Source organism: Perna viridis, chromosome 2 (genome assembly GCF_037379345.1).
Source record: "Perna viridis isolate PV_CMFRI_1.1 ecotype Kerala chromosome 2, ASM3737934v1, whole genome shotgun sequence".
Lineage (NCBI taxonomy): Eukaryota > Metazoa > Mollusca > Bivalvia > Mytilida > Mytilidae > Perna > Perna viridis.
This window is the reverse complement of record NC_142446.1, coordinates 42,937,904-42,949,932: the sequence shown is the minus strand read 5'-3', so window position 1 is coordinate 42,949,932 and position 12,029 is coordinate 42,937,904. Positions and strand designations below refer to the sequence as shown.

General features: G+C 32.3%; 1 protein-coding gene across 1 annotated transcript; it reads left to right on the top strand.

Annotated features, from left to right (window-relative positions):
• The first annotated feature begins 991 nt into the window (after positions 1–991).
• LOC148625190 (ataxin-3-like) lies at positions 992–10,267 on the top strand. Its single transcript, XM_088568568.1, has 7 exons — positions 992–1,062; positions 2,508–2,672; positions 3,147–3,283; positions 5,570–5,724; positions 6,220–6,381; positions 7,109–7,303; positions 8,216–10,267. The coding sequence occupies exons 1-7, from the start codon at positions 1,039–1,041 to the stop codon at positions 8,275–8,277; spliced, it is 900 nt and encodes a 299-aa protein (XP_088424694.1). The 5' UTR covers positions 992–1,038; the 3' UTR covers positions 8,278–10,267.
• The last annotated feature ends 1,762 nt before the right edge of the window (positions 10,268–12,029 follow it).

Here is a 12,029-nt window from a genome sequence, read left to right as displayed (position 1 = left end):
TGAAAAATAAAAAAAAGTATAAAGGTATTAAACATACAGAGCAACAAACTATTTGTAAGTGCAAAAGGATATTCAAACATGTCCCCACTAATCGTCATTCACTTCAGAGATAGTTTTGAATGGTATCAATATGTCACTTTTATCTATATTAAAACATATATCTAAAATACAAAATACCTATCATTTTAAATTTTGATATGCAGTCATGTGTTTCAAGAAGTAATCTTTCATCAGCAACATTAGAATCCAATACATAGCAGGATCTTAATCCAAAAATAAATTGTGTACAAGTAATACAAAACAAAAAATGTCAAAATAGGAAGACAAATCCAGCACAGTTCATTTTCTTCTAGAGGTTGGGGCCTGGGATTTTATTTTGAGTTAGATAATCTTTTCGTGCATGCACAAAAATAATAAAAAATTTTCAGCAGCAGCCTGGGTTAAAAATTTTTATTTTAAAACCTACATTGCGAAGTAATGGGGGAAGGGGGTGATAATGAATCAAATATTTTTTCTGTCCATGGCTGAATTAAAAAAAAAATGTTCCAATTTGGAATAACTTTATTTTTTTTAAATCCCAGCACCCCCTCCCCCCATATAAAAATGGTTTGTGTTATACTTGCTAGAATAACAATGTACAATGAGCATATAAGGATTTGAAAGCTTTCTAACAATGTTAGAACTATCAAATTTGCAAAGCAAATTTTGGGTTGTACCCTCTAGATCTGCGGTACTCAAGCTCATACTGCTGTGACAATTTGACCAGCCCGTGTTGTCATAGATTTCACTGTTGTATAAGTTTGAGTTGCACAGATTTAACCGTTCTAATATTGTTCAGGAAGTTTTCAGACCCTTATATTATATTATATTATATTATATTATATTATATTATATTATATTATGTGATGTAAATCTTATATGTAATCAAGTTTCTTGTTGTAATTTGTAAGGGGCGAAATATTATTGGGACGACTCACACGCTATTTCTGCCACATAATTGTTCGTTTCTTCCCCTTCGACAGTATTCCCTTTATCTTCATGGATGTTATTTTCCACGAGCAAGTAAGTTTTGTGGAAAGCTTCATTAAAGACCGTTTCCAGTGGTTTTCAACTTACTACAAAAAATCTTATATGTTTGTTAATATTGATAATTGTTAAGATTTGTTCGTTGATTGAGCATTTTAGGCTATATTTATCTTTTCATTCAAAACAATTGTGTACAAAATGTGCATGTAACACAGTGATAAACCTTATTTTGTGGCATCACCACCAGGATTACTTGTATTTTGACATCTAGACCTGAATTGCATGAAATATATGCCTTAGGACATTAAACCACAATTAATCAGTCAATCAATTTTCTTTAAGTAAATAATAGAATATCTTTATCAAGGGGTAGATTCACTAACATTGTTTTTAGACCTTTTGTAGTTTGTCTCGCAACTTTCATTTAGGGGTGCCCATTTTGCATGAAATAGAATGTTCGACTATTAGATACATGTACATGAATGTTGCCACATTTTTAAAGGCAGATATTGACATGCAGTTTGTGAAGAATTTGTATGAAAATGAGTAGTTTAGGCTTGTTATTCTAGCAAGTATAGCACAAGCTGATTTCACAGGGGTTATCAGATATGAAAGGCTTTTTCATAAAAATACATGTACATGTTAAAGGGTTTGATACATCCAGATGTTATATGAAATAAACTGTTAAAACTTAGGCCAAGTTAAAAATTATGTGTGGTTCTAGGTACCCAACTGACTCAAGACTTCTTTTGACAAAATTAAATATAAAACCAAACAACCCTAGTTACCCTACCCACTTTGGTTAATCCAGATTTTTTTTACTCAACTGACTTGGTATTTACCATGGTAAACAACAATGGCTATGCATTTGCCTGCAGCTGCAGTCGCAAACAAATGAACACTGTAAATTTACAGCCTGCTGATGTTTCATTCCTGTTTTTGAGATGATTGTGTAGTGATTAGTTGTTGTAATTAATGTTTTCATCGATCATTTAAACATTCAAATTGCAGGAATTAGCAACATTTCAAGCTCATCTTGTGAGTTGTTAAAAAACATGAAAATAAATAAAATAATTTTCTGGCATACATTATACATGTGCCAATCCTATTTTATTCTAAGAAGTGATGGGAACCACACATATTTTTTGTTTGGCTTTAGTAATTAAGCTGAATTTTATGTCATCATTATCCATGCAACACTTCATAAATGTACCGATAAAGCAATAAAACTTATTTTGAATGAAACCATTAAATCTTAAACTAATTCATATGAAGTACATGTACTTAGTTTTTAGGTTGTTTTTTTTATGTTCATTCAAACTTCCACTTTGCATTCCTACTTGCATGTGTGTTACTTTTATTTATCAGAAATACAGTTTGTTTTGAACATCAAAATGATCAAATGTATATTTTGTGTTTTGCAAACTTACATATTGATTTAACCAGGGAAGATATATCAATTATTTAATCATGATTTTTAGCAAGAGGGTTCATTATGTGCACAGCATTGTTTGAATGCCTTATTGCAAGGGGAATACTTCAGTGCAGTAGATTTAGCAGAAATAGCTCAGCAGTTAGATGAATCAGAAAGAGAACAAATGGCTGTAAATGGTTTACAGACTGAAGAATACAGAAAATTTATGCAGGTTGGTATAAAATGTACTTTGTTCATAATACACAAACCATTTCAAACAAATTATACCATGATGCCTGTTAAAACTGAACTTTTGGACTGAAGGGTATGTTTAGTTTAGATAGGGGTTCAGTTTACACTGGTTCAAATTATATTGTAAATGATATGGAGGGGCTTCAGAAGAAATTTGTATTAATTTTGACAGGTTTCTTGTTTATTCAGGGTTTGGTTTAGATAGGTTTCACAGTACCTGTTAATTTCATGATACATGTATGTGTACAGTATAAATGAAAGATTTGTTTCATGTGATTTACATTTGTACATGTACAAATTTTAATACCCCAGAAATTATTACTATAAATGTAGTTCAGCTTTTAGATAATAATTCATGCTCATGTGTATGTATGTCTTTTCATATTTTAAACTATAGATCAGTATCAGTTTGATGTTTGAAGAAGCATATCATAATACTTTTATTTTTCTTCAGCAACCGTCCAGTAATTTTGATGACAGTGGGTTCTTTTCCATACAAGTGATAGAGAAAGGATTATCTGTTTGGGGGTTACATCTAGTTCCCTATAACTCGCAGAATGAGTTAGCCCAAAGGGCCAGACAAAATCCTGTGTAAGTATATAACACCACTGAATGTGCTATACTGAAGGTCGTGACAGGCAACTTTGTAGACAGTGCAGCAAACATTTTTTAGCTACTGACCAAATATCCAGAAAATAAAAATTAAAATCATGCTATTGTTTTGTAAATTATCCTTGGTGGGAATGATTTGTGATCAGGTTTGCAGCATAAGATTAATTGAAATCTTTCCTACAAATCATTTTGAACTGTCAATCCTTAGTCATTCTCAAGTATTCATATCTAACTTGTCTGCATTTGTAAATAACTCTTAACAACTTGTTGACATCCAAAGGCAATAGTATCAGTTTGCAAAAGGAGATGAAATTATTTTGACATAACATAATTTTTTTCACAAATGTCCACAAATCTTTTTTTTAATATTTGCTTTGTAAAGAGCTCACAAACCACTCTTAACCAATTGTAAGGCATCCTTAACTTGTTGCAAGAACTAATTCAGCATTAACAAGAACTGTTTTGTTTGCTATTTAATATGATTGTTTTACGATTCATTTATGAATGATTGTAAGTAGTTTGTAATAGTTTTTGTATGGATTAGCAGATAAATATGAACTGAAATGAGCACTTCGCAAATATATGTGAATACTTTGCCCAGGACGAGGAGGGTTAGGTTGTCATGCCAATAAGGGAAGAAATCAAAATGATTTTTGGTATATGATATTGACTTATTTTACTCATAAAACATGTCAGATGTTCAAATGAAGACTGCATGAGGCTGCACAGCTTGAAGTTATATGACGAAATGCAACTCCATTGAAAATTCATTACTGTTCGTAAAACACTCTTAACCAAACCTCAGAAATTTGTTAAAACTCCTTGTGTTTTCGTAAAAGAGTAATCAAGGGAACCAAGATTCTAGTGGAAATCAAAAGAATGTAATCCAGGGTCAAAGACCAGACATTGAAAACAGACAAATGCAACAAAGAACATAAAATAACCAACATACTGTAATACATACAAAGTAACAAAAGTACAAAGTAAACCATTCATTAATAATCTGTAAAAGATTGGACCAAATTGCACTTGCAATCATTCTTTACTATATTGTATGCATTTGAAAATTGCTGGGATTTAATCACAATGAATCGTGAATTGTTATCATAAACGCGTCAAATTCATTCTTAGTCAATCGTAAAGTGATTGTTCTGATTACATTTCATACTCGTTACCATTCATAAAGCACTCCACTCATAAAAGTGGCTTAATTTGCAAGGATTCATATCAGTTTACGAAACTTGTAAATTTTGGTTATTCGTAATAAAGATTTGTGTATGTGAAGGGGTATAAGAGATTACACTAAATGAAATAAAAGACCAATGCAACCTTTAACAGGGATTCATATTTTAGTTAGAAGTAACAGAAGATTTTTCATTTTGTTTTTATATAAGACAAAGATCAAATGATGAAAAATTATGTTACAGCTGATCTGATCAGAGAGAAAGAATATCGTTTGGCTAGATCCTTCAATCTCAGTTTCCGCTATATAGATGACGTATTATCTTTAAACAATCCTAATTTCGGGGATTTGATACATCGCATCTACCCAAAAGAACTTGAGATATAGGATACTACAGACACTGTGAAGTCAGCCTCATATCTTGACCTATACTTAGAAATCGATGGTAAAGGAAAACTGTTGACAAAACTTTACGACGAATATGATGACTTTTCATTCAGAATTGTCAACTTTCCTTTCATCTGTGGCAACATCCCTTCAGCTCCTGCGTATGGAGTGTTCATATCACAACTCATACGTTATGCCAGAGCTTGCCAAAACTACGCAGACTTTTTGTATCACGCTAGAACTCTAACAAATAGGCTTCTGGAACAGGGTTATGTTACTACAAGATTGAAGTCATCACTACAAAATTTTTATGGTCGTCATCATGAACTCGTGGATCTTTATGGTGTATCCATCAGCACCATGAAAACTGATATATTCAACGGGTCATAGTTTTCCTTTCCTTGTTTGTCTACCCTGGACTTGACTTTTTATGAGCAACTCGGTGGGTGTTTCTAGAAAAGCAGAGGACACTAACCCTACCAGTGCACCTGGTCCATGCTCCCAGTTTTTAGTGGAGTCCGAGTTTCTCATTTGCTTTTGTTACTTTGTATGTATGATTTTAGTTACTTTATGTTCTTTGTTGTGTATGTCTGTTTTCCATGTCTGGTCTTTGTCCCTGGATTGTATTCTTTTGATTACTGCTATAACCTTGGTTCCCTTGATTACTCTTACATGTGTGTATTTTTTTTTTTCAGAGAGATGTGTGCTTATATATGTAACTTCAGAGACCACTGGCTTGCCATTAGAAAGTTGGGTTTCCAATGGTTTAACTTGAACTCCCTATTGACTGGCCCAGAACTTATTTCTGATACATTCTTGTCCATGTTTCTAGCACAACTACAGCAAGAAGGTGATCAATTCATTACAAAATTTATAGCTGCACTTTAGTACTGTATTTGAACAAATGATTATTAGTTTAATTTATTATCGTAAAATTGTTATTTTAGAGCCAAGAGTGATTTTAATTCTTACTCTGGCGAAATTAAAATATATCAATTATAAATAACACAATTTTGAGTTTATGTATTAAAAGAATAACTTAGTCACTCATTTCACAATAGACAGCATGGCATTGATTTCTTGTTTTATAATACATGTAAATTTAGTTGCTACGATCATTTATTGCAGGTACATGAAGGGAATACATTTAAACAGTTCAGAACTTCTACCAAATAAAACAATATTAAGAAGACATTACTACAATGAGAAAGGATCTGTTCAAGAGCTAACTTGTTAAATGTTTAGATTTTTAAAAAAGCATTTATTCTTGACAGCAGTTGGAAATTTAAGATATTGAATTTACATGTATCAGTTTAAGGTTTATGTGCTTTATTTTCTGTTTTAGGTTACTCTGTTTTTGTTGTAATGGGTAGTATGCCAGAATGTGAAGCTGATATGTTGTTAAAAGTAATGCCTGTGACGCAGCCAGTCAAACCTAAACTACTTAGAGAAGATTCTCCCTCAGAAATTAGAAAAACTCCTAAAAGTACCACTGATGCCGGGAAAAGTAGGTGTCTAGAGTCAAATTTTGTAGGACTCCTTAATTATTTCATCATTGAAATTAACTTTTGTCAGACAAATTAGTTAAAAATAAGAAAACTCAATGATTGAGAAAAGACCTCTGTTTTGATGAGTTATGATTGTTTTATGTAAATTGTTCTTTGTGCTGATGTGATTGCTGATTTACCGATTATAACATTAGCATGCGAATTCTTTTTAATCGCCACGGGTATAGTCACGCTGCAGTGGAAGAGGGAGGTTTAGCGTGCTTTAAACCTTGATTTAACCCACCTTTTCGTTTGAAGTGCCTGTACCAAGTCAGGATTATTGTTGTACCAGCTGCGCTGGTAGTGTAATATCTTTTTTGCCAGATTTATTTTGGACTTTACTTGATTATGAAACGGATTTGTGTTTGATAATTTTGTTGTTACCCTTATTTAGATGTTATTAAGACTGTGTCCAGTGTATATGAAGTTACCCTTGTGTTTACTTTTTATACCCCGCAACACAAAGTGGCCAGTAATCATGTGATACCCTGCAAAAAGTTTTGTGTCTGTCTATTTGTCCATCCCCTGACAGTTACTTCAAGTTGTAGTCAGGATTCAATGAAGATATCATGGCAGGTCATTAATGTTCAATATTTTTTATATTTCTTTTTAATGGTAAGAAAATGAAACTTCTTACAATATGTCTTACAAAGTTATTATTCAACTGATAATGTCTTACTTTTTCAGGTGACCTTACTTCAGAAAAAAGTCAACCTCAAGATGAGAAAGAAGCTGTACAACCATCACAAGAAGAAGTGCGAACAAAGAGACTTGCATTCTTATCAAAGTTAGACAACTCTAACAATTCACAAAGCACTGGCTGTGATGATAAACCTGCTGTTGAAACTGTTACTGATGCCTCTGGAACTGAAGAACAAATAGGTAAGGATTTAAGAATCATGGATAGGGTGATATGTCGACTATTTCATTAACATAAATATGAATGAACAAAATTAGTGAAGGAGGTTGGGAATTATAATTTTTTTTTTAATTGAACAGATATGTTTTGACTTAGGGCTGTTCCATCAAAACATATAGGGTACCCAGGGAAGGCATATTCAAATTCATTGTTTTAAAAAAAAATTCATTTCAAAGTTATAGGGTTTTACCATAAAAAAAAATTCAGACATCTGTGCTTAAGCACAACAGTTTATAAGACGTGAACATCAGAGACGTCATATGTTTGAAACAAGAATAGCTCAAACACCTTCTGTTAGAAGTGACTTAATTTGGAATAGACATATGCAGTTAGGAAGTGATTTTTAACTTTTAATGCAGACGCATATTGTGTGTTTAAGGAAGTCTCACATATTATTGTTGGCTATCTTTCACAGGAAAGTCATATTTATAGTTTCTTGACTTTATACACAGTGGTCAAGGTGTGTTGCAGAATCATGTGTTGTTGCATTGTAACAATTATCATCTGGGACAAACGGTTGAAAGTTGAATAAGTCCAATATAGAAAAAAACATAAATGTTTATTTTGTTGTATCTGCACATAATCAACATCACTATCGTATACATAAACAGTTAATTTGGACATAAATCAGTCAAAAATATCACACACAGACAAAACACTTCCACAGCAAACATGTCGTTTCAATTCTCTCTCAACGTCAATGTAACAAACACACAACATCACTAGCAAAATACAGGAAATAAAATATAAATAAAACGTAAAATGGACCAAAATACAAATTCACAACAAGGTGAATTTAAAGTTCGATCTTACTTGTATTGTAATTTTTATGCATTTTTATGATGGTATTGTTTATAACTGCTTTATATTTGTAGATCTAGAAAATGAAGATGATATGTTACAGAAGGCAATAGCCATGTCAATGGAGAATACTTGATGGTACATTGCCATAGAAACCATATCTACCTTGTATTTACTTAGATATTGCCAACTAGCATGCTTTTGTAACATTTCATCTGTTAATAATACACACTGAATGGTTTATGGTGGAAATTTGTTATGTTTTGTATTGTGGAGAGATATGGCAATATGGAGTTCAAGAGGTGAAAGGTTAAACTATATTTGGATTAGGTCTGTTATGAATGAAATAAAGCAGTAACATTTTATTTTCAATAAACTCAATTTTTCAGTAAAATGTATTTATTTTCCTATTTGTTCTTTGCAGACTGATATTGTATTGTTGACATTTTATAAAACCCAAGAAGAAATAGTTGATGTATTGGAATTACCTTGTCCATCCATCAATCTGTACGTCATTCTGTCTATCTGAATTTTGTCACAATTTATTCTAATCCAAAGGATGTGTTCATTTCAAATTTGAAATGTGGCCTTATATAGATTGGGTGTAGGTTGCAAGCAATTATGGTTGCTTTCTCATATCAACTTCCTGTTTTGTGGTACTTTCCCTGAATGGAATGAGTGGGGGTATACCCAGCACAACAATGCATTACCTTTAGGTTATGGTACATATATTATGTTTGCCATTACTATTAATGTTTTTTGTCTCAAAGGGTTGATAACAACTTAGAAAGTTGTAGTTCAGAGTGTAGATATCATTAAACTCTTGTTTTCAAGTTCCATAAATAATCCATCATAGTGCTCAGTTACTATAATATTGAGCACAAGAATTTAAAATTTCCTGTACTTTCTTCATTTCAAATGCATTATTCTAAACTTTGAGAACCTTAAATTTGGTATGGTTTTGGTGCCTTCATTTCTTTTTCCCCTTTCTTTTTTTTTTATAGTGCAGATATTTTTTTTACTAATGTTATGTGTGACACAAAATAATCTTTGCATTGATTTTTTGTTATTTTTGATATGTAATAAGTATATATAAATTGAAATTATTTTGTCAGGTACATGTACATGTATTTAGATTTATCGGGAAATACCAGGTTTATTTGTTTCTATATTATTGGGAATAATTGTCTGATAAATTTATCTGTCAAGTCAATTTCCCATGGAGTTTCACCTGCTCCCGTATTTTGAAATCCATTCATTCAGAGACTATTTATACATGTGTAATGAGAACTGTATGTATCAGGATTATTTTTCAAATACTGAGCCAAGAACCACACAATTCATTTAAGTGAAATATAATGTCAGTTCTATAATTATAGGCTCAATGTTTGTGTTTTCCTATACTGGAATAAAACAAATTGTTATAAGGCCGAAATAAAAAAATATCCTCATAATTCTCATCCCCTCCCGACCCAGTTTTCCCACCCTCCCTGAAAAAAAAATTACTTTGATTTCATCCAAATTTAGGCCAATTTCTTTCAAATTGACAGCATTTTTTACTTAAATTGTTCAAATATGAAAGATAAAATTCACCCGTCACCCTTAATTTTGAAAAATATTGATAAAGGATTTTTTTATAGTGGCCAAATGCAAATAGAACTAACTAGAAATCCTAGTGCAGTTTTTTTGTTGTTTTTTTTGGATAAAACTCTTCCATATAGGTGGGTTAAATCATGCATTCTTAATTTTGCACAAGATTTGACCCACACAATGGACTAAGTTTATTGATGGGCCATTGTGACTGTCATACCTTTGTAATAGACACACATGACTGACCCATGGTATAAGTAGCATCTTTTTAAATTTAATGAAAAGGCATGGTTCCCTGAATTTGTTTGATATTCTAGTTTGTTGATGATAATAGCTGTTATAATCCTTTAGTCATAGAGATAAATTTGGCAAAATTATGCATAGAAAATATCATTTGTACTTGCTACTTTTTTTCGTATTGACTAGAAGTTCAATAAGTTGAATATCTGTACATGCATGGCAATTTTTTGTTAATCTTAATCTTTTGCATTTTGTATTTTCATATGCTGTTATGACAATAAATGAACTAATTTATTTTTGTGACTTTGTTCATTTGATATGCAGTTATGATCTATGAAAAAATGTTACTGATCCTGCCACTTCAGCCACCTGTTATAAACTGTGACTAACAGTTAAAGACTGCCACTGTCATTTTTTTCAGTGTTTTATGCCACAAATCTCAGAAGCAAATACAAATCAAGACCGAAGTCTTAAAAGTCACTAATTCGATAATCTATGCCACTGATGTTGGCTTGCTTTCAACATTCAAAATGGCACAAATGCGATATGCTTTAAAATCAGACGACTTCAGCTAGAATCTTTGGTATATCTATATCAGGGCCCTGGTAATGTATTTTATATATATAGTCAATTGTAATGAGCCCCCAGGGGCGGGTCCAGGTAAGGGCGTAATGGGCGTACGCCCCCCCTTTAAAAAAAAAAAAAAAAAAAACTATCGTTATAATCTGCTAGTATTGTATTGAATGATGGCAATTTATCATATTCATTAATTAAACACATACTCTGATTTCTTTTTATACTGATTCCCCAATTTGATGGGTCATCATCAACCGTAAAATGTCGTTTCTCGGAGTCCGGCGTGTTCGACTCTGCGATTAGTATCCATTGTTGTTGATGTGATAAAGAATTCGCAAAGATGTCGATGTCAAAAACAAAACGTCAAAAGACCTTAAAATCGTATCAAGGTGTCTTGGACACCTTTTTTAAACAACCAAAACGGTAAGTAAATCATTTCTCGTTATTGGTCTACTGCTGTTAAGATCCATCCAATCATTTTAATATACCATAGACAATTAATGGAGAAAACTCGGCATAAAAAATGTCACACCCTGACACTTTAACTATAAAATATACATGCTCCAAGTCAGGAACCGTTACATTAGTGCAATTCTCTATTATTTTATGTTTTTAAGCCAAAAAAGGTCCAAAAATTTTTTTATTCTACGCCCCCCTTTCAAATATCCTGGACACGCCCCTGGCCCCTGTGTCTGAATCGGAAACTGGGTAATGTTCATTGCTAACTAATTATTTCATCTTTTAATGTAAAGTTCCTGTTCTTATACACATGTAGAACACCTGTGTATGATATTTAAGAGGTATATTTCAATCTGGTATGAAGCAGCAGCTTAATGTGGGGTAGTAATATATGATTATGCTAATCATATGTGAATGTAAAGTATTTAAATTATGAGTGCAAGAAGTCAATAACTATTTTAGCAACATAAAAAAGGAACTTTATTCAATGAAGAAACAGACAGCTTGATAGGACTCCCTGTGGAACCCTGAACAGTTGAGCAAGTATGTATACACGATTCAAACTTGATACTGCTTTGAATTTTTATTACAATTAGACATTTGACACAGGATAAAAATTTGACCAAAACCAAAGTGGTCACTTTCTGTCCCTTATTCCTGAACTGTTCCAGTAAAAACCTGCAAAGTCCATTCCAAACTTCCTGTGGGGATATGGCAATCTCTTCCCTTTCACTCAAGTTACTGTCCCAAAATCAGAAGAAAAATACTTATTTCTGACCTCTTTGTAACCCTTACTCTACTTGGTGTAAGTCACCACCCCAAAAATCAATCCATCTTCCATTTGTGGTATGACACCTTGTGAAAATGCTTGTTTCAGGCCCTTTTTTGGGTTCATATTCCTACAAGGTTCAAGCCTTAACACAAAAATCAATCAAAGTCTTCCATCAATTGGTACAGCACCTTGTAATACAATTTCAAAGAAATTCATTCACTAATAGTCTAGTTATTAACAAGAATATGCAC

What these genes read in the sequence shown, in the direction of transcription:
- LOC148625190 (XM_088568568.1), top strand. Translation starts at nt 1,039, where the DNA reads ATGGATGTTATTTTCCACGAGCAA. An exon ending in AGGGCCAGACAAAATCCTGT is followed by an intron (nt 3,284 to 5,569) that starts GTAAGTATATAA and finishes TTTTTTTTTCAG; the next exon opens with AGAGATGTGTGCTTATATAT. An exon ending in TGGAACTGAAGAACAAATAG is followed by an intron (nt 7,304 to 8,215) that starts GTAAGGATTTAA and finishes TTATATTTGTAG; the next exon opens with ATCTAGAAAATGAAGATGAT.